The 23627-nt window shown below is 43.5% G+C and overlaps 1 protein-coding gene across 1 annotated transcript in view; it reads left to right on the forward strand.

The window, feature by feature from the left end:
• The window catches only part of LOC144680379 (heme-binding protein 2-like), a 38021-nt gene extending 18887 nt beyond the window's left edge, over positions 1-19134 (forward strand). The window contains exons 3-4 of the mRNA XM_078541345.1: positions 10110-10284; positions 18963-19134. Of these exons, the coding sequence (XP_078397471.1) occupies positions 10110-10284; positions 18963-19134 (347 nt within the window). The remainder of the gene's footprint in view (positions 1-10109; positions 10285-18962) is intronic.
• The last annotated feature ends 4493 nt before the right edge of the window (positions 19135-23627 follow it).

Consider the following 23627-nt stretch of genomic DNA (forward strand, 5'->3'; position numbering starts at 1 on the left):
TATTCCATTCCTCTTGCAATAAACACCAACATTCCATTTGCCTTCCTAATCACTTGCTGTACCTGCACACTAACCTTTTGTGATCTATGTATGAGGACACCTAGATCCCTCTGTAGGATCGGGTTATGCAATCTCTTTCCAATTAAATAGTATACTGTATAATACTATTCTTCCTGCCAAAGTGAACAAGCTCACATTTGTCCATGTTACACTCAATCTGCAGTAATTTTTCCCACTCACTTAATCTGTTTATATCCCTTTGCAGACTTATTACCTCCTCTTGACAACTTACTTTCCTACATACCTTGGTGACCTTGGCAAATTTAGCTGACATACATTTCTAAAAAAGCATTCAAGGGATGTGGGCATCGCTGGCTAGGCCAGCATTTATTGCCCATCCTTAATTGCCCTTGAGAAGGTAGCGGTGAGCTGCCTTCTTGAACTGCTGCAGTTCCTGTGGTGTAGATACACCCAAAGTGCTGTTATGGAGGGAGTTCCAGGATTTTGACCCAGCCACAGTGAGAGAAATGGATTTGCATTCACTCCCTTCATACAAGTCATTGATATAGATTGTAAACAGTAGAGGTCCCAGCACTGAACTCTCTGGCACTCCACTAGTTTCAGCTTGCCAAATGGAAAACGATCCATTTATCCACACCCCCTGTTTCATGTTAGCCAATCAATCTTTTATCCATGTTAATATGTTACCCACTAAACCATGTGCTCTTATCTGGTGTCGTAACCTTTGATGTGGTCCCTTATCAAATCCCTTTTGGAAATCCAAGTGCACCACATCCACAGGTTCCCCTTCATCTGCCTTGAGCGTTGCTTTGTCATAAAATTCGAACAGATTTGTTAAAAACGATTCCCCTTTCACAAAGCCATGTTGGTTCTGCCTGATCAAGTATCCTGCAGTAGCCTCCTTAATAATGAATTCTCGCACTTTCCCTTTGACTGATATTTGGCTAAATGTCCCATAGTTCCCTGCTTTCTGTCATCCTCTTTTCTTGCATTAATGTGTTACTTTAGTTATTTTCCAGTCCGTTGGATCCTTTTCAGAATCTAAAGAATTTTACAAGATTATAACCAATGCATCTCTAATCTATGCCACCGCTTCTTTTAAGACCCTCGGGTGCAGGCCATCCGGTACTGGGGGCTTCTCAGCCTTTAGGTCTTGTTTCAGCTGCAGCTGATGTTAATGCTCAGCAAGCCAGATCTCAGATTGAAACCCATCTCGGCTGATTGTAATTTTCTTTTTCTGTATTGTAGAAATGAGGAGGGAAAGCTACAGAACACAAAAGTACAGTTACTACTTTTAAAATTTTAAAAATTAACATGTTTATTGAAAAAAAAGATAAAGTAAAACTTAAACACACAAGATAAAAGTTACAGTAAGAAAATAAATTGTACAAAATGACACCCAAAATGCTTGATCAAAGTTACACAAAAAAACTATTTTTCCGCAACAACTCTTATAGATTCTTAACCATTAAAACCAGGAAATATTCCCCAAACCGAAAAATTGCTTTTGCTTTAAACAGAAGTACAATCCATGACTTCCCATAACAAATCCATGCTTCTGTGGTTCTTCCAAAGGGAGAGTTCGAACAAATTGTTTCTAAGGACACATATTCTCCTGGCCCAAAACTGAGCTGCTTTCCTCAATTAAAAGGTTTTCAGAGCATTTCTGCACACTCCAAAACACTGGGATTGGCCTTCAGTGGGACGTCCCCCACAGCAACTGCTACAGCTGAAAACCCATTTGTATAAATACCTTTTCACCCCTTTCTTCATAGTTCTCCATTGTCTTTAATTATCTCCTTGAAAACTCAGGCTCCCAAATATCAAAACCTTGCATGTTCCTATTTTACCTCTATTTTGGATCCATAAAATTTAAAATGCCTGCCCCTGTTTACTCACAAATCTCCTGTAAAATGCAAATGTTCTTGTATCTTTGAGCCTCGTATGAAATGCAGCAACTTCAAATCAATTTCAAAACTTATCCCCAAATGCTCATTTCAGACCAACTCTGTTTCCTTGTAATTTAACACTCACTATAAGGCCTCTTTACGAAATGCAAGAAGATAACACCCTTAGTCTTTTGTGCGTTACACTCTACAGAGAATCTGACTTCAACAATCTCACATTGATTAACTCTGGACACAGACAGACACAAGTTACCCTTACCTACACAGAATATACACATAAACACAGGAATATAAAAATGTACTCCTATCATCATAGTCTAATAGTTCAAAAGCAAAATATTATGTATGCTGGAAATCTGAAATATAAACAGAGAATGCTTTAAAAATTCATCAGGTCTAGCTGCATCTGTGGAGAGAGAAACACAGTTGACATTTCGAGTCCACATGATTCAGCTCTGAGAAAGAATTGTACAGATTCAAAAGGTTAACTCTGTTTCCCTCACCATAGACACTGCCAGACCTGCTGAATTATTCTAGCATTTTCTCTTGTTATTTCAGGCCGAATAGTTCTCCTAGCAGCCTTTCCCAGGTGATGGTGATTGTATTATGTTCATCCCTCCCTATCATTTCTTGATTCTCAAGACTCCTTGGAAAGTTTTCTAAGTCCCCTACTCTGAAAACAGACACAAAATACCTGTTCAACGTCTCCACCATTTCTTTGCTTTCTGTTACTGATTCCTCACAATCACTCTCTAGATTTAGTTATTTTTGCTAACTGTTTTTAGATTACTAGCGAGCTTTCTCTCATACTCTGCTTTCTGCCAATTTATTATCGTTTAAGTCATTCTTTGCTGGTTGTTAAAATATGTCCATTCCCCTGGCCTACCACTAATCTTGCAGATTTCTACAGTGTTTCTTTCAATTTGAAACTATCATTTTAATATTCCCTTAAATTTTGTCACTGCAACTTTACTGCATTAAGTTTTAGTTTTCAAGTTCACCTAAGCCAACTCTGCCTTCACACTCACCTTTATTTGGGTGTAAAACACTAGGCATGGACCAACACTTCTCCATTTTAAACTGAACATGAAATTCTATCAAATGATCCCTGTCCCTAGAGGCTCCTTTACCATGAGGTAAATCCTGTGTCACTGCACATTACCAGATTTTACCTGTTCCCTGGTTGCCTCTAGAATGTACTGCTCAGAGAAATTGTCCCGAAAACTCTTGGTTCCAGGCTACATTTGCCAACCTGATTTTCCCAATATAAGTGTAGATTAAAGACATCCACGATTATTGCAGTATCTTTCTTACACACCCCATTTATTTCTTCCTGTGTGCTTTGTCCTACAGTATCATTACTGTGAGGGGGCCTATAAACTCCTCCCACAAGTAACCTCTTGCCTTTACTATTTTTTATCTCTCCCCAAACTGATTCTACATCTTGCCTTTTCAAGCTAAGCTCTTCTCTCAGTATTGAACTATTGCCCTATTTAATTTACAGGGATACACCACCACCTTTTCTTAGCTTCCTCTCATTCCGATTTATCAAACGTGCTTCACCATTCAGGCCCCAGCCTTGGACCCGTTTCAACTATATTTCTGTAAGCCCTATCAGGTCATACATATTTATCTCTAGTTGTGCTAACAATTCATCTCTTTTGCTACAAATGCTGCGTGCATTCAGATGCTAGGCCTAAAACTCTGCTTTCCTTCCCATTTTCTGCTTCATCTGCTGGTGTACTCTTATGGTTGTATATTCTGTCCCTTCCTGCCACACTCTGGAACTCATTCCCCAAATTTCTGCCCTGCACCATTGCATTGTTGTTTCCCTTTACTTTACTGTATATCATTACATATGATTCCTTCCCCTCACTATTCAGTTTAACACTCTCTCTCTCTCTACCACCTTAGTTATATGATTCACTAGAACACTGGCCCCAGCACGGTTCAAGTGTAGACCATCACAATGGTACGTCTCCCGCTGCCTGCACCCTATGAATCAAAACCCATTTCTCACACACCAATTCTTTGAGCCATGAATTCATATCTCTAATCGCAATTACCCTGCACCAATTTGCTCGTGGCTCAGGTAATAATCCAGAGATTGTTAACTTGATGTTCTGCATTTTAATTTAGCCCCCAGCTGCTCATAATCCATGAGGAGGGAGGAGGGGGTGGCATAGTGTTATTGTCTGGTATTACAGAGACCCAGGGTAATGCTCTGGGGACCAGGATTCGAACCCCACCACAGCAGATGGTGAAATTTGAATTCAGAATGAATCTGGAATTAAAACACAGATCATGACCAAGAAACCATTGTCGATTGTTGTAAAAACCCATCTAGTTCACTAATATCCTTTAGGGAAGGAAATCTGCCATCCTTACCTGGTCTGGTCTATATGTGACTCCAGGCCCACAGCAATGTGGTTGACTCTTAAATGCCCTCAGAATAAGGACAATTAGGGATGGGCAATAAATGCTGGCTTAGCCAGCGATGCCCTCATCCCACGAATGAGTATGAACAAAAATGTAGAACCTCTTATCTATGTCATTGGTACCTACATGGATCACAACCATGAATTCTCTCCCTCCCACTGCAAGTTCCTCTCCAGCCCACAACAGATAGTCTGAACCCTGGCACCAGGCAGGCAACACAGCTGCCTGGATTCATGTCCTCAACTGCAGAGAATTGTAACTATCCCCCTGACGATACTGTCTCCTATCACCACCACATTCCTCTCTGCTCACCCACTTGAATGACATCCCTCACCACGGTGCCATGGTCAATTTGCTCATCCAACTTGCAACCCTTCTCCTCATCCACACAGGTAGCAAACACCTCCGCTGGGGAACTCCGCTATGCAGCTTCCTCCAGTCCGAAGAACAGGCTGTTTCTGTTTCCTGTCACTCAGCCAATTTTGTATCCATGTTGCTACTGCCCCTTATATTCCACGAGATAAATCCTTGCTCACAAGTCTGTTGGAAGTCCATGTACACCCACATCAAAAGCATTAACCTCATCAACACTTTCTGTTACCTCATCAATTAACTCAAGCAAGTTAGTTAAACACGTTTAGTGCTTAAGAGGTCTGGGCTGGTTTTCCTTCATTAACCCACGTTTGCCGAATTGGCCATTAATTTTGTCCCAAATTATTGTTTCTGGAAGTTTCCTCACCTCCGAGTTTAGCCTGTAGTCGTATTTATCTTGATATTCTAATTTGAACAATAGTGTAACATTTGTAATTCTCCAGTCATCTGGCACCACCCCTGAGTCTAAGGTCGGCTGGATAATTATGGCCATTGCGTCTGCAATTTTCTCCCTAACTCCCCTCTGTCTTCTTGGGTGCATCTCATCTAGTCCTATTGCCTGATCAACTATAAATACAGGCAATCTATTCAACACCTCCTCATTATCAATTTTAATCCTTCCAAATGTCCTCTTTCACCATGACCTGGTCAGAAACTTCTTCTTTGGTAAAGACAGATGCAAACTATTCATGTAATACCTCAACCCTGTCCTCTACCTCCACGCATTCATTCCCTTTTTTATCCCTAATTGGCTCCACTCCTCCTGTTACCACTCCTTTACTATTTATATGCCTACAGAAGGCTTTTGGATTCCATTTTATGTTAGCTGTCAGCCTCATCTCATACTCTCCCTTTGCTTCTTTCATTTCCTTTTTCAATTCCCCTCTGAACCTTCTATATTCAGCCTGGTTCACAGCTGCATTACCAACCTGACACCTGTCATGTGTACACTTTTTCTTTTTCAGCTTAATCTCTATCCATTTTATCATCCAAGGAGCTCTGGATTTGTTAGCTCTAACTTTCCCTTCTGTGGGAATATACCTTGATGGTGACTGAACGCTCTCTTCTCTAAAGGCAGCCTGTTGTTCAACCACCTGCTAACTTGTGAGTCCAGGTTTTCTGGGCCAGATCCATTCTTACCCCACTGAAGTTGGCTTCCGCCTGTAATTATTCTGACTATGGATTGTTCTTTGTCTTTTTCCATCATCAACCTATTCCCAATGATTACTGTCTCCTAAATGTTCCCCTTCTGACCCACTGGACCCACCGCATTCCCAAGAACCAGATCTAGCATTTCCTCCTTTCTCTTTGGACTAGAAACTTACGACTGATGAAAATTCTCCTGAAGACAATCTAGGAATTCTTGCCCCTCACTGTCCTTTCCACTCCTACTATCCCAGTCTATATTCTGATAAAGATCCCTATTGTAAATACTCTGTAATTCTGACACCTCTCTATAATCTCCTTGCAAAATGTACATGTTCTCTGCTAGTTGGTGGCCTTTAGACTACATCAAACAATGGAAATCACAAGACTTTTTCTTCCTTAGCTTTAGCCAGATAGTTTCTATCCTTGACCCCTCTGGGACACACTCCCATCCAGCTTTGCAATGTTCTGATTAAACAATACTGCCACCCCTCCCCCCTTTCCTATCTTTCCTGAACACCATGTATCCAGGAATATTTAATACCCACTTCTGCCCTCCCTTAAGCCAGGTCTCTGTTATAGCCACAATGTCACATTACCATGAGGCTATCTCCACCTGTAACTCACCAATCTTATTAAGCACACTCCATGGGCTGAATCTTCCCCCCTTTCAGGGGGGGGGTGAAGTTGAAGGGCAGGTGTGTAGAGGCGCCCTTCCGATCAGCGTCCCTGATCAGAGGCGCACCGCCATTTTACGTGTCTATCTGCTCCCTGTGCGGGGGCGTATCCCAAATTCGAGAGTGCGCTCTTTGGCGCACGCGCACGAAAGAGCGCACTCATCTCCCTGAGGCTAAGTGCAGCCTCAGGGAGATCAGTTGTAAATGGAAAAAAGATAAAAATAGAAAAATAAAATATCCCTAACATGTCCCCTCATGTGACAATGTTACATGAGTTGGAACATGTCCATAATTTTTACAAAAATTTTATTAATTTTTTTTAAAACCTACATGAAACTTCATCCCGTCCGTGGTTGAGGTTTCATGTTATTTCTAGTTCCCGCTGGGGCTCCTGGCCTGCTCGCCAACCTTAAGGTTGGACGGGCAGGTCCATTAATTACTTAATTGACCCTGTCAATGGCCTCAATTTTTTTTTTCAGTTTTTAATTTCCCAGCTGCTTAAACTGTCTCCTTAAATTTGGAGACAGGGAAACAAGCTACAGTAGTCACAAGCCAATCAATTCATACTTTCCAGTGATGTGACATTTTGGTTTATTTTTTTCTCTCCTATTTAATTTCAAACTCCAGCATGCCCAGGCCCACTCCTCCTCCGCAGACTCTCCTTGAGGAATGGAATGGAATATAAAAGTAGGGATGTTTTTCATGTAGCTTTACAGGGCATTGGTGAGACCACATCGAGGAAACTGTGTACAGTTCTGGTCTCCTTTTTTAAGAAAGGACATAGTTGCGTAAAAATCAGTTCAGAGAAGGTTCACACGACTGATTCGTGGGCTGAGCAGATTATCGTATGAGGAAAGGTTGGGCAGGTTGGGACTGTATCCATTGAAGTTTAGAAGATGGAGGTGATTTTATTGAAACATATAAGACCCGGAGGAGGCTGGACAGGGTGGATGTTGAGAGGATATTTTCCCTTCTTGGAGAGACCAGAATTGGAGGACACAGTTTAAAATTAATGGGTTTCCCATTTAAGAGAGATGAGAAGAATTTTTTTTTTTTCTCAGAGGTTGTGCGTCTGTCTAACCCACTTCCCCTGAGATGGGTAGAGGCAGGTCATTGAATATTTTTAAGGCAGAAATAAGTAAATTTGTGACCAACAAGGGAGTCAAAGGTTTCAGGTGGTAGCTGTTCAGATTCTGTCAATCGCACCTCCTCCAGGCACATCTTTGTTTCTTTACAATAGGAAGGAGATCAAGGCCTTGGAGAGGGTGCAGAAGAGATTTACTAGAACGATAGGAGTGTGGATGGGCCTCAGTTACATGGAGAGGCTGGAGAGGATGGAGGTCATTTCCCTAGAGCAGAGAAAGTTGCCAGGAGATTTGAGAGAGGTTTGCAGAACCAAGAATGGATTTGACAGAGTAAATAAGGAGAAACTGTTTCCAGTGGCAGAGCGGTCGATAACCGGAGTGCATAGAATTTAGATGATTGGCAAAAGGATCAGGTGCAACATTTATTTAAACAATGAGTCACTGTGATCTGGAGAGCACTGCCTGAACTGGTGATGAAGCAAATTCAAGAGTAAAATTCAAAAGACAATTCTTGAGATAATGGGAAACATTTTTGTGTGTCTGTGGGAAAAGAGGAGGTCAGGGTGATTAGTGGGATATGTCTACCAAACAACACAGGAGCAGCCTGCCTGGAAGCTGTATCATTCTGTGTGTCTATGATTCAATGTAACCACATCAGTGTTTTCCACATCTCAGCAAAGTTTCCCTGACTCACCATTAGCAATATTTTGCCTCAGTTTTCACAGTGGAGGACACTAGTACCACCCCAATAGGAACAGGTAGTGCAGAGGATATAGAGAAGGAGGAACTTAGAACAATCACCATCACTGGAGAAAAAGTACTGAGCAAACTATTAGGATTAAAGGTTGACAAGTCCCCAGGACCTGATGGCCGACATCCCAAGGTCTTAAAGGAAGTGGCAGCGGAGATAGTAGATACATTGGCTATAATATTCCAAAATGCCCTGGATTCTAGAAAGGTCCCGTGGATTGGACAAATGCTAATATAACGCCCTTATTCAAAAAGGGCGGGAAGCAGAAAGTAGGAAACTATAGACGAGTTAGTTTAACGTCTGTTGTTGAGAAATTGTTGGAATGCATTATTAAGGAAGTAACAATGGGGCATTTGGAAAACCAAAATGCAATCCATCAGAGTCAGCGTGGTTTTACGAAGAATAAATCGTGTTTGACTAATTTGCTAGAGTTCTTTGACAATGTGACAGGCAAAGTGGATAATGGGGATCCTGTAGATGTAGGATATCTGGACTTCCAGAAGGCCTTTGATAAGGTGCTGCACAAAAGATTAATACACAAGATAAGATCACACTGAGCTAGGGGTAATATATTATCTTGGATAGAGGATTGGCTAACCAATAGAAAGCAGAGAGTCGGGATAAATGTGTCTTTTTCTGGATGGCAAGCTGTAACTCGTGGGGTGCCACAGTGTTCGGTCCTTGGGACCCAACTATTAACAATCCTTATTAATGACTTGGATTCAAGGTTAGAAGGTACTATAGCTAAATTTGCAGATGACACCAAAATAGGTGGGAAAGTAAGTTGCAAAGATGAAATAAGGAATTTACAAATGGACATGGACAGGTTCAGTGAATGGGCCAAAATTTGGCAGATGGAGTTTAACGTGGATAAGTGTGAGGTTATCCATTTTGGTCAGAAGAATAAAAAGGCGACTTATTATTTAAATGGAGAGAAACTTCAGAATGCTTCAGTGCAGAGGGATCTGGTTGTCCTCATGCATGAATCGCTGAAAGCTAGTATGCAGGTACAGCAGGTAATAAGGAAGGCAAATGGAATTTTGGCATTTATTGCTGAAGGAATAGCGTATAAAAATAGGGAAGTGTTGTTGCAGCTGTACAAAGCATTGGTGAGGCCGCACCTGGAGTACTGTGCACAGTTTTGGTCCCCTAACTTGAGGAAGGAAGTAGTTGTACTAGAGGCGGTTCAGAGGAGGTTCACTAGATTGATTCCAGAGATGCGGAGCTTGTCTTATGAGAAGAGATAGAGCAGTTTAGGCCTATACTCACTAGAGTTTGGTAGGATGAGAGGAGATCTAATTGAGGTATATAAGATGCTAAAGGGGACAGACAAAGTAGATGTGCAGCGGATGTTTCCCCTTCTGGGGCTTTCTAGAAGGAGAGGCCATAGTTTTATGCTAAGGGGTGGTAGATTTAAATCAGAGATTACTTTGATTTACTTTTCTCAAAGGGTCATGAATCTATGGAATTCACTAACTCAGAGTGCAGTCGGTGCCGGGATGCTGAATAAATTTAAGGAGGAGATAGACAGATTTTTAATTAGTAATGGGTTATGGGGAGATGGTGGGAAATTGGAGTTGAGGCCAAAATGAGATCAGCCATGATCGTAATGAATGGCAGGGCAGGCTCGAGGGGCTGAATTGCCTACTCCTGCTCCTTGTTCTTATGTTCTTATTAGCAATGCTGTAACATTGTGTTTCTTTGTCTACAGGTACAATTGTTCCCATCTCTGCACCTTGGGCAGTTTCTGGATTCATGGAAAATGGCACAATGGAACAGACATTTGTTATATCTGTTTTGATAGTTGCTGAAGTCATCAGTCCACCAGAACCAACAGATCAAACAGTTCAACTATGGAGTGGATCTTCTGATTGGTACTATGTCAGGTGAATTCAGTTACTGATACATTGTGTTTGATATTGCTTTAACTCAGCTTTCATGTCAACATCACTCAACCTAGAGTCGGACTGTGATAAATGAGCTTATCCGGGTACATAGGAACATTGGTCAATATTAATTGTATAATGGAGTGATTCATATCTCACAATCTGCAGTTCCTTCTTCTGAGAACACAGCGAGACCTCCCCATTCACATTAGTCAGGTTCATATGGAGTTGGCTCCTGTTTTTCCGACATTCTCACATCCACCACGTTGTTTATTTTTGGAAGAACAAATTCACATCCTTATATATAGATACAATAAGCATAGTGGGAGAGGAAGTATTGGAGGGACTGGCATTCTTGAAGGTGGATAAATCACCAGAGCCGGATGAATTGTATCCAGGCTGTTGAACGAAGCCAGGGAAGAAATTGCAGATGCTCTGAGGATCACTTTCCAATCCTCACTAGACACAGGCGAGCTCACAGAAGATTGTTGGCTTGCAAATGTCGTACCATTTTTTTTAAAAGGTGTGAGGTATATGCCAGAAAATTACAGGCCAGTCAGTCTGACTTTGGTGGTGGGCAAATTATTGGAGACAACTCTGAGAGACAGGATAAACTGTCACTTAGAAAGTGGCAGATCGATCTTGGATAGTCAGCATGGTTTTGTCAGGGAATATTGTGTCTTGTTGGCTTAATTAAATTTTTGAAGAAGCAACAAGGAGGATTGACGAGATTCGTGAAGTGGATGTTGTCTATATGGATTTTAGTGAGGCATTTGACAAGGTCCCACGTGGAAGACTGTTCAGAAAAGTGAGAGCCCATTGGATACAGGGGAAGGTGGCTGGTTTGATCCCAAATTGGCTCAGTGAAAGGAAACAAAGGGTTTCCAGTGGTTTTCCACTGGGCTCAGTGTTGGGACCTTGCTGTATGTTGTATTTATTAATGACTTAGATGTAAATGTGGGAGGCATAATGAGGAGATTTGTAAATGACACAGAAATTGGCAGTGCAGATGATAATGAAGCGGACAGCTGTTGACTCCAGAACTATATCAAAGGTTTCATTGAGTAGGTGGAGAAATGGCAAATGGAATTCAATCCGGAAAAGTGTGAGGTAATGCATTTGGGGAGGGCAAAAGAAGCAAGGGAATATTCAATAAACGGGAGGTTATTGAGAAGGGTTGAGGAAGTGAGACTTTGGAGTGCATGACCACAGGTCCTTGAAGGTAGGACAGGTAGACAATGTGGTTAACTTTACTGGACGAGCTATTTAATATAAAAGCAGGAATGCAATGATGGAACCTTATAAAATGCCGATGATGCCACAGCTGGAATTCTGTGCACAGTTCTGGTCACCACATTACAGGAAGGACATAATTGCTCAGGAGAGAGTGCAGAGGAGATTTACAAGAATGTTGCCAGGGCTTCAAAATTGCAGCTATGAGGAGAGATTGGATCGGCTCAGGTAGTTTTCCTTAGAACAGAGGAAGCTAAGGAGTGACCTAATTGAGGTGTACAAAGTTATGTGGGGCCTAGAATTGGTAAACAGGAAAGACTTGATTCCCCTGGCTGAGGGGTCAATTAGCAGAGGACATAGATTTAAGGAGATTGGTACGAGTATGAGAGGGGACATGTGGAAAATCTTTGGGATTCACTGCTTAAGTTGATGGTTGAGGCTGAAAAGCTCAACTCTTTTAAATGGTACCTGGACCTGCATCTGAAGCGCTGTAACCTGCAAGGCTACGGACCTATTGCTGGAAAGTGGGATTAAAATGAGCGGTTAGTTTTGTTTTCCTCTTTTTTGGTTGGCGCAGAAATGATGGGCTGAATGGCCTGTTTCTTCACCGTAGCTTTTCTATGGTTCTATGGTTAATCAGTGCCTCACACAAAACCATTTCCTTTCATCATCTCATTGAGATATCTGATGTTCTATTCTAATTAATTTAAATGTCTCTTTATCTGCTCTTTCTGTGCTTAGTCATAAATGGCACAGTTGCAATGTTACTGGCTTCCCTCCCATACCCTTTGGAGGGGACATTTTCCTCATATGTGTCTGGATGATGAATGTCGGTGTGATTTGCTGATCTCAGAGAGGATCAAGCTGGGCTCAGTCCTTTCCTCACTCAACATTGACTAATTCACACTATCATTGAGGGTCACTACACAGGACGATCTCCAATGTGGACATTGTCCTCTTGCTGCAATGAACAGTGATGCTATTTTGTCATCTGTAGTGTTTGCACATTGAGCTTTTACAGTGAGCAGTTGTGATCACAGAGATTGCTATTTGGTAAAATTACGGCCTAGTTTTCACTCTGTTTAAATTATTGATAGAAAGTCAGACTTGGGGCCTATGAATTCCCAACCAGTGACCCCTGTGAACAACAATTCACTCCAGGAATTCCCGATCACAGATTCTGTCCTCATATTTTAAACAATCAAAGAAAATGGTAGTGTTCCCTTCAAAGAGGAAAAGTTGGGGTGGGAGGAGTTTCTGAGATATCAGCTGGGTGTGGGTCATCCTTTATATGGGTTGGCAGTCTGTGGTTGATTTGTAGAGAGCAGGAAATGCTGCAGGCAATTTGTGCACAGCAAGATCATACAAACATACAAATTAGGAGCAGGAGTAGGCCATCAGCCCCTGGAGCCTTCTCTGCCATCCACTAAGATCATGTCTGATCTGATTGCGGCCTCAATGTCACTTTCCTGCCTACCCCCTGTACCTTTCACTCCCTTAATAGTCAAGAATCTATCTCCCTCTACTTTAAAACTATTGAATGACCCTCTTCTGCTCTCTGGGGATGAGAGTTCCACTGACTCAAGACCCTCTGAGAGAAAAAAAGTTCACTTCATCTCCATTTTCAATAGGAGAGCTCTTATTTTTAAACTTTGCTCTCAGGTTCAGGTCTCTCCAACAAGGGGAAACATCCTCTCAGCATCCACTCTGTCAAGCCCCCTCAGCATCTTTTATGTTTCAATAAGATCATCTCATTCTTCGAAACTCCAAATGGCCCAACATGCCCAAGCTTTCCTCATAAGATAACTCATCCCAGGAATCATTAGAGTGAATCTTCTCTGAACTGCTTCTAAGTCAATTATGTCCTTTCCTAATGTAGGAGACCACAACTGTCCACAATACTCTAGATGTGGTCTTGCCAGCGCCCTGTAGAAATGTAGCAAAGGATCCCTCCTTTTATATTCCAATAACGATACCATTTCCCTTTTCTAATCACTTGCTATATCTGTATACTAGCTTCTTCTGATACATCCACCCGGACACCCAGATCCCTCTGCACCTCAAAGCCCGCAATCTCTCTCCGTTTAAACAATCTGCTGCTTTTCCATTCTTCCTGCCAAAGTGGACAAGTACCAAAACGGGCAAGAGGAATTACATTCACTATTTTCCAATCTGATGGGACCCTTCTAGAATCCAGGGAATTTTGGAAACTCAAAACTAATGCATCTATTATCTCAGCAGCCGCTTCTAAGACTGTAGGATGAAGTCCATCAGGGCCTGGGGGCTTGCCTGCCTTTACTTACAATAATTTCCTCAGTACTCTTTCCCTGGTGATTGTAATTGTTTTAAGTTGCTCCCCCACTTTCATGTCTTGGTTCACAATTATCCCTGGGATATTATGTTTTCCTCTACAACTCAGGTGGATGGAAAATATCTGTTAAATTCACATGCCATGTCCTTATTTTCCGCTATTAATTCCACATTCACTCTATAGAGGACAAACATTCACCTTAGTTATTCTAATACTTTTAAAATAATTGTAGAAATGCTTATTATTCATTTTTATGCTTCCAGCAAATTTTCTCTCATAATCTAATTTCTCTTTATTATTATTCTTCTTATTATTTTCATTGTTCTTTGAGTCATTCTTTGTTGTTTTTATACTCAGTCCAATTTTCTGATCTTCGTGGAATTCTATGCTCTTGCTTAGAATTTGATCCTATCTTTAACTTCTTTAGATAGCCATGGATTGTGTGTTCCTCCCCTAGAATCTTTCTTGCTCACTGGAATGTATCTTTGCTGAGTGTTATAAAATATCTCCTTAAACATCTGCCACTGATCTCCATTGACCTATCTCTAAACCTATTTCCCCAGTTCACATTAACCAGCTCTGTCGTCATAACCTCATAATTGCCCTTATTTAAGTTTAAAGCATCAGTCTTAGACCCGCTGGCCCATAACTTCTGTTCTCCGGGGCGTCAAACCCAGGAGATAGCCCAGAAGATGCACTGGGGCATCCCGCGGAAGTCCCCAATCAAACATTGTATTCAAGTTCAAACTTCCCATTGGCAATTACCCTGCACTGGGAACCATCCGATACTCCAATTTAATTCAGAGACTTTGGATGGTTCCAACTTTCTCAGCAGGATAGTTACTCAGGAAAAGTTAGAATAATTAAAACCACATCTAAATCCTGGCAAACTATCGTACCAACATTCCCCTCCATGCCCAGAAACAGCCAGGGGCTGCCCTTGACACCAACAACCCACAACTACCCGCTGAATCTCCTGATTGTCACCAGATTCCTGACTACTCCCCGACCAATTACCGAGGTCGCATCCATCGCCCCGACTGCACTCCAGACACGCCGACCACACACCACTTCCCTGACTACACTCACTAACCCCCGACAAAACGGCAGCACACTGACTACACTCACTAACCCCCGACAAAACGGCAGCACACTGACTACACTCACTTACCCCCGACAAAACGGCAGCACACTGACTACACTCACTAACCCCGACAAAACGGCAGCACACTGACTACACTCTCTAACCCCCGACAAAACGGCAGCACACTGACTACACTCACTAACCCCCGACAAAACGGCAGCACACTGACTACACTCACTAAACCCCGACAAAACGGCAGCACACTGACTACACTCACTAACCCCCGACAAAACGGCAGCACACTGACTACACTCACTAACCCCCGACAAAACGGCAGCGCACTGACTACACTCACTAACCCCCGACAAAACGGCAGCACACTGACTACACTCTCTAACCCCCGACAAAACGGCAGCACACTGACTACACTCACTAACCCCCGACAAAACGGCAGCACACTGACTACACTCTCTAACCCCCTACAAAACGGCAGCACACTGACTACACACTCTAACCCCCTACAAAACGGCAGCACACTGACTACACTCTCTAACCCCCTACAAAACGGCAGCACACTGACTACACTCACTAACCCCCGACAAAACGGCAGCACACTGACTACACTCACTAACCCCCTACAAAACGGCAGCACACTGACTACACTCACTAACCACCGACAAAACGGCAGCACACTGACTACACTCACTAACCCCCTACAAAACGGCAGCACACTGACTACACTCACTAACCACCGACAAAACGGCAGCACACTGACTACACTCACTAACCCCCGACAAAACGGTAGCACACTGACTACACTGACTAACCCCCGACAAAACGGCAGCACACTGACTACACTCACTAACCCCCGACAAAACGGCAGCACACTGACTACACTCACTAACCCCCCGACAAAACGGCAGCACACTGACTACACTCTTTAACCCCCGACAAAACGACAGCACACTGACTACACTCACTAACCCCCGACAAAACGGCAGCACACTGACTACACTCACTAACCCCCGACAAAACGGCAGCACACTGACTACACTCTCTAACCCCCGACAAAACGGCAGCACACTGACTACACTCACTAACCACCGACAAAACGGCAGCACACTGACTACACTCACTAACCCCCGACAAAACGGCAGCACACTGACTACACTCACTAACCCCCGACAAAACGGCAGCACACTGACTACACTCACTAACCCCCGACAAAACGGCAGCACACTGACTACACTCACTAACCCCGACAAAACGGCAGCACACTGCCTACACTCACTAACCCCGACAAAACGGCAGCACACTGACTAAACTCACTAACACCCGACAAAACGGCAGCACACTGACTACACTCACTAACCCCCGACAAAACGGCAGCACACTGACTACACTCACTAACCCCCCGACAAAACGGCAGCACACTGACTACACTCACTAACCCCCGACAAAACGGCAGCACACTGACTACACTCACTAACCCCCGACAAAACGGCAGCACACTGACTACACTCACTAACCCCCGACAAAACGGCAGCACACTGACTACACTCTCTAACCCCGACAAAACGGCAGCACACTGACTACACTCACTACCCCCCGACAAAACGGCAGCACACTGACTACACTCTCTAACCCCCGACAAAACGGCAGCACACTGACTACACTCTCTAACCCCCGACAAAACTGCAGCACACTGACTACACTCACTAACCCCGACAAAACGGCAGCACACTGACTACACTCACTAACCCCCTACAAAACGGCAGCACACTGACTACACTCACTAACCCCCGACAAAACGGCAGCACACTGACTACACTCACTTACCCCCGACAAAACGGCAGCACACTGACTACACTCACTAACCCCCGACAAAACGGCATCACACTGACTACACTCTCTAACCCCCGACAAAACGGCAGCACACTGACTACACTCACTAACCCCCGACAAAACGGCAGCACACTGACTACACTCACTAACCCCCGACAAAAAGGCAGCACACTGACTACACTCACTAACACCCGACAAAACGGCAGCACACTGACTACACTCACTAACCCCGACAAAACGGCAGCACGCTGACTACACTCACTAACCCCCGACAAAACGGCAGCACACTGACTACACTCACTAACCCCCGACAAAACGGCAGCACACTGACTACACTCACTAACCCCCGACAAAACGGCAGCACACTGACTACACTCTCTAACCCCCGACAAAACGGCAGCACGCTGACTACACTCACTAACCCCGACAAAACGGCAGCACGCTGACTACACTCACTAACCCCGACAAAACGGCAGCACGCTGACTACACTCACTAACCCCCGACAAAACGGCAGCACACTGACTACACTCTCAAACCCCCGACAAAACGGCAGCACACTGACTACAATCCCAACCCACCAACTAATCCTCTAACAACCCCCTCCCCCACCCCCAGACACCCTTCCGACCCCCCTGACAACCCCCTACCACCTTCCCACTACTCTCCTAATCTCTCAACTACTCCCTACCCACCCCCAACTACTCACCCAGCAACTGGTAGAACCCTCCCCTTCCCATGACCAACTCCCATCCTCCCCGGATAAACTCCCATTCCCGTGCCTGCCCCAGGCTCACCCTACAATCCCACCAGCCCAATGACCACCAGACCTCCCCCGATCCTACCCACTTACCTTGCACACTTACCTTCTCTCTGGCTTCTCAAAATGGCTGGGTCCATAACTTCATAAGACGTAGGAGCAGAAGTCGGCCATTTGGCCCATCAAGCTTGCACAGCTATTCAACGAGATCATGGCTGACCTGATACTCCTCAACTCCACTTTTGTGCTTTTTCCACATAATCCTTGATTCCCTTACTGATTAAAAATCTGTCTATCTCAACCTTGAATGTATTTTGCAGCTCAGCCTCTTCAGCTCATTAAACTTTAAACTTACCTGCTTTATAGCAGCTGCTGCCATAAAAAGGGGTCTGGCCTCCTCTCGAATGATTCTGCTGCCCTCGACTGAAGGCCTCGGGAACACGCTGCACTGCACATTTCTCACCTGGCCCGAGGTGAAAGGTCGGGAGAGGAAGGTGGAGCTCCTGAGTAAGGTCGGAAAAAGGATCAGAGTGGCAATCAAATAGTCGTTGTCAATTCTCGGAAGTTCTGGCCCAAGTTCTCTGCCTCAAACTGAAAGCAAAATTCAATAATATTATGGACACTGCTGCCTAGATGTGCCTTTACTGTTATGTACCATTAAATAATCCTGTCTTGCTGCCCATGACCAGATGTAGCATCGTCTGCTCTCTGGTTGGCTGTAGAATGTGCTGCTCTAAGATACTGTCCCAAAAACACTTGATGAACACATCTTGCCAACCTGATTCATCCAATTTATATGTAGATTAAAATTACCCATGATTATCACTGTACCTAGATGGTAGTGATTGTGGGTTTGGAAGATGCTGTCTAAGGAGACTTGGTGAGTTCCTGCACTGCATCTTTTAGATGATAGACACTGCTGCCACTGTGCACCAGTGGTGGAGGAGTGAATGTTTGTGGATGGGACGCCAATCAAGTGCGCTGCTTTCTCCTGGATAATGTCAAACTGCTCAAGTGTTGATGGAGCAGCACTCATCCAGGCAAGCGGAGAGTATTCCATCAAATTCTTGTAGTTGGTGGACAGTCTTTGGGGAGTCAGGAGGTAAGTTATTCACCACAGGATTTCCAACCTCTGACCTTCTCTTGTAGACACAGTATTTATATGACTAGTCCAGTTCAGTTTCTGGTCAACGGTAACCCACAGGAAGTTGATAGTAGGGGATTCAGTGATGGTAATGCCATTGAATGTCATTTCCCTGTATTAAATCCAATCTGCCACTTGTCTGCCCATTGGGCTAGCTTATCTATTATGTCACTACAGCTGTGGATGAACTGAATGGTGGAGGGTCCTCAGTGGGCTGATTGTCCTGACAATCCATTTGGCTTCCATAAGGGCTTTGTCAGGAGGAACAAAAATGAAAATTATATATTCTTAATTCTGTTGCAGAGCTTTTGACCAGAAACTTGATGGGCAACAATATGAAAAACTTGTGACTGCATTCCTGAAGGACTTGGAACAAGACAATCAACACGTTGATCCGGAATTTTCCATTTCTTTTTATAACACACATGGGCTCATGCAAATAGCTTTTAGCAAGATAGTAAATCCTCTCGGGTAGGTTTGGTTATCTCTGTAGACATCAACAGTGAGATGTGCTTAACTCTATTCTTAAACTGACTGAACCTTCCACTAATTACACATTGGGTTTAAGCTGGAGTACTGTGCAAAGTTCTGGTCTCCTTTCCTAAGGAAGGATATATTCACCTTAGAGGGAATGCAACAACTGTTCATTAGACAGATTACATATATGTGCTGGGATTGGGATTGGTATTGGGACACATTCAGCACTGAGACCCTGTTTAGAATATTGCCCTCTACTGACAGATAACTCTGACTCCCACACACACTGCTGCATTTAATCAACATTCAAAATTATACAAACACGTTAGCATCAACAGTGAGCATTCCTTCCCCATTTACATAAACTGGTCCCTTTAGTTGTTTTGTTCAGTGATTCTAAACAACGGCTCTTTCCGGGTGTCCAGCTCAATGTCTCCCACACTATCCTGAGACAGACAGATCATGGTTCTCACCAGGGGCTGTCCCTCCTTGTCTTTCCCAAAGTCAAATAAAACAGAGGCTCTTCAATCCTGCTCCACCATTCAGTAAGATCATGGCTGATCTTCTACCTCAATTCCACCTTCCCACACTATCCCTCGAGTGTGTAATCTGTCTAATAAACAGGCATTGCAGTCCCTTGAAGGAAAGTTCATCCAACCTTAGGTAAGGAGGCCAAATCTACAGGTGTGGTGTCACCTATATAATTGAAGCAAAATTTATTTTCTCTTTACTCTCTTAGTAATAAAGGCTAAGATACCATTTGTTTTCCTAATTGCTTGTTGTAACTGCATATTACCTACCCAGGCTTCATGAGTAAAGACACCCAAGTCCCTCTGAATACCAACATTTTCCAGTCACTAACCCATGCAAAAGATTCCACTTTTATATTTTTCCTATATTTGGCTGACTTCACACATTCCCAAATAAGATTCCATCTGCCACATTCTTACCCATTCACTTAACCAACCAAATATGGAGAAACCACATGGTCTTCTAACCCCACGTTAACCAGACATGAGGATCCAGCCCTGGCAGATCTGACTGTCCCTGACAGAGGGGTCCTGACTGCTGTTGTTGCTTTTCATATTGTTTATAATTAGGTTCCTCCTTCAATTCCAAAGTATTTGGGACCCTCTTCTCCGGTGGGGATTGGCTCCCTGCCTGCTGGAGATTGGGTCAGTCCCGCCCGCATGACAGGCAAAATATTCAGCCCCTTGAGTTCACCTGCAACATTCCAATTACCCCTGCTGAGAGTGATCTCAGACAATCTCCTTTACAATGCATAGAAGGGAGAGGCAGCTGAGCCGGCAACTTCAGCTATGTTCCACAGAGCGGTGAGTGCAACACTGGACACTAACATAAACATTCAATAAAGAGTGGACCAAAAAACACCTTTATTGTGGAAGAGATAATATTGTGTCTCCCTAATTCTTCTGTAACCATCAAGGCGTGCCAACTATGAGCTGTGCCAGGACATTGAGCTTTCTGATTAAATTAGTCTCAACAAATAACGATGGTGCCGACATGAATAAAGAGAAACCAATGTAATGTGAAATACTTACAAGTGAAGTTTAAATTTGAAAAACACGCAGCCCACCTTTCTGCTCTCAATAAATCTCTTGTTAGTAACAATAGAGTTGGGCGGGAATGTTGTGGTCATGATGAAGATCCTCCCTATTTGTCCAGGAGACTCTTTTATAACCCGCCTGTACCTGCTGCCTTGTCAGCTGACAACAGTATTCACCACTGAAAAGCTTCCCCGCAGCATGATCACACACGTCTCTTATGCACACCATTTTCATTAGAATCATGAGGAAACTGAAGATGAAGATTTGACGACTCTGGTTTGAAGCAGCATAAAACTGAGAAAGAATCCCAATCTAAAATTAGAATCCAGAGACTGAACATGGAAAAAAGGTCAGATTCCCATCTCCTCACACCCATACTGGGAGGTCACATTCGGAACATCGACAGTCTGAACCTGTGATTGAGAACATGATCTATTCAGATATTACCCCTGTTAACAGGTGACCCATATACAGGCTTCTCTCATGGAGTAAATTAGCCATTGTCTTCTTGCCCTTGTTTGTCTTTTATTTTTCAAACTGCTGGGAATGTATTCTCACTGTGAAATAAAGAGGATGATGCATTTCAACATTTGGTCTCATGTTAGATTCTTACTCAGAAATAAATCTGGGTCACTCATTTACTATTTTTGGGGAGATAGTGGTGTCGTGGTAATATCACTGAACTAGTAATACAGAGACCCAGTTTAATGCTATGGGAGCACATGTTTAAATCTCACCATAACAGCTTCTGAACTTTAAATTCAGTTAATAAAATCTGGAATTGAAAGCTTTTAATAGTGATAAAAGCAAAATTCTGCAAATGCTTGTAATATAAACAGAAAATGCTGGAAAAAATCTGCAGGTCTGACAGCACCTGTCACCCCTTCTTTAAAGATCATATGGACTGGAAGCATTAAGCATTAAGCATGTTTCTCTCTCTGGTAGACCTGGTGAATTTTTCCAGCATTTTCTGTTTTTATTTCAGATTTCCAGCATCCGCAGTGTTTTGCTTTTATCTTAGTGTTTAATTCAGTGCCACCTCTCTTCCAGGAATGCCTGCATTGAAGAAGTACTGCTCTTCTCTCAGTAATAGTGACTCTGAAACTAACATTGATTGTTGCAAAAACCCATCTGCTTCACTAATGCCATTACCTGGTTTGGTCTACATCTACAGCAATGTGGTTGGCTCTTTATTGCCTTTTCAAAAGGCTGAGCATGCCCCTTAGATCAAGGGCAATTAGGGATGGGCAACAATATGTGAGCCTTGCCAGCAACAGTAGAGATAAGACAGGGATCTACAGGCCAGTGAGTCTAACATCAGTTGTACGGAAACGATTGGAGAAAATTCTGAAGGAGATAATCTGTCTCCACTTGGAGAGGCAAGGTTTGATCAGGGATTGTCAGCATGGCTTTATCAGAGGGAGGTCATGCCTAACAAAGTTGATTGCATTTTTTGAGGAGGTGACCAGGTGTGTAGATGAGGGCAGTGTAGTTGATGCAGTTTATATGGATTTCATCAAAGCTTTTGACAAGGTCCCACATGGGAGATTTAGAGTGCACATGGGATAAAGGGTAATTTGATAAGGTGGATTCAAACTAAGATTGGCTTAGTTCTAGGAGACAGAGGGTGATGACATAAGGATGCTTTCGTGACTGGAAGCCAGTGTCCAGTGGCGTACCACATGGATCTATGCTGGGTCCCCTATTATTTGTCATTTATATAAACGACATAGATGACTATGTGGGGGGTAGGATTAGTAAGTTTGCAGATGACACAAAGATTGGCCGTGTGGTTAATAGTGAGGTTGAGTGTCTTGGGCAGCAGGATGATATAGACGGGATGGTCAAATGGACAGATAAGCGGCAGATGGAATTTAACCAGAAAAGTGTGAGGTGATACACTTTGGAAGGAGTAATTTGACAAGGAAGTATTCAATGAATGGCATGACACTAGGAAGTTCTGAGGAACAAAGGGACCTTGGTGTGTGTGTCCATAGATCTCTGAAGGCGGAGGGGCATGTTAGTGGGGTCATGAAAAAGGCATGTGGGACACTTGCCTTTATCAATCGAGGCATAGATTACAAAAGTAGGGAGGTCATGTTGGAGTTGTATAGAAACTTGGTGAGGCCACAGCTGGAGCACTGTGAGCAGTTCTGGTCGCCACATTATAGGAAGGATGTGATTGCACTGGAGGGGGTGCAGATGGAGATTCACCAGGATGTTGCCTGGGATGAAACATTTAAGTTATGTTTTTGTTGGAGCAGAGAAGACTGAGGGGCGACCTGATCAAGGTGGATAAGATTGTGAGAAGCATGGAGAGGGTGGATATGGAGCAGCTGTTCCCCTTAGATGAAAGGTCACTCACAAGGAGGCATAAGTTAAAGGTGAGGGGCAGGATGTTTAGGGGGGATGTGAGGAAAAACTTTTTTACCCAGAGGGTGGTGACGGTTTGGAATGCGCTGCCTGGGATGGTGGTGGAGGCGGGTTGCCTCACATCCTTTAAAAAGTACCTGGATGAGCACTTGGCACATCATAACATTCAAGGCTATGGGCCAAATGCTGCTAAATGGGATTGGGTAGCTTTATGAAGTGTTTCTCACATGTCGGTGCGGACTTGATGGGCCGAAGGGCCTCTTCTGCACTGTGTGATTCAGTGATTCTGTGGTTCTGTGAACACCCAAATCCCAAAAAATATTAAATAAAAATGTTAGATAAACTCTCCACATTTCAGTGAAATGATTCTGTCAAACTATTAAGGTGTAAAAGGAAAGAATGAGAAGGGATGAAGAGACAGGGATAATTTCTTGAGAGATGTGACACTTGGTGAGTGAGCTCCATATTCTCCAGGTGACAGCTCACACACCGTACAGCCTGACACTTCAACCTGTCAAACTCCACTCTGAACAGGGTTTAAAACTCTCTC

This window comes from Cetorhinus maximus, chromosome 5 (assembly GCF_964194155.1).
Source record: "Cetorhinus maximus chromosome 5, sCetMax3.hap1.1, whole genome shotgun sequence".
Classification (NCBI taxonomy): domain Eukaryota; kingdom Metazoa; phylum Chordata; class Chondrichthyes; order Lamniformes; family Cetorhinidae; genus Cetorhinus; species Cetorhinus maximus.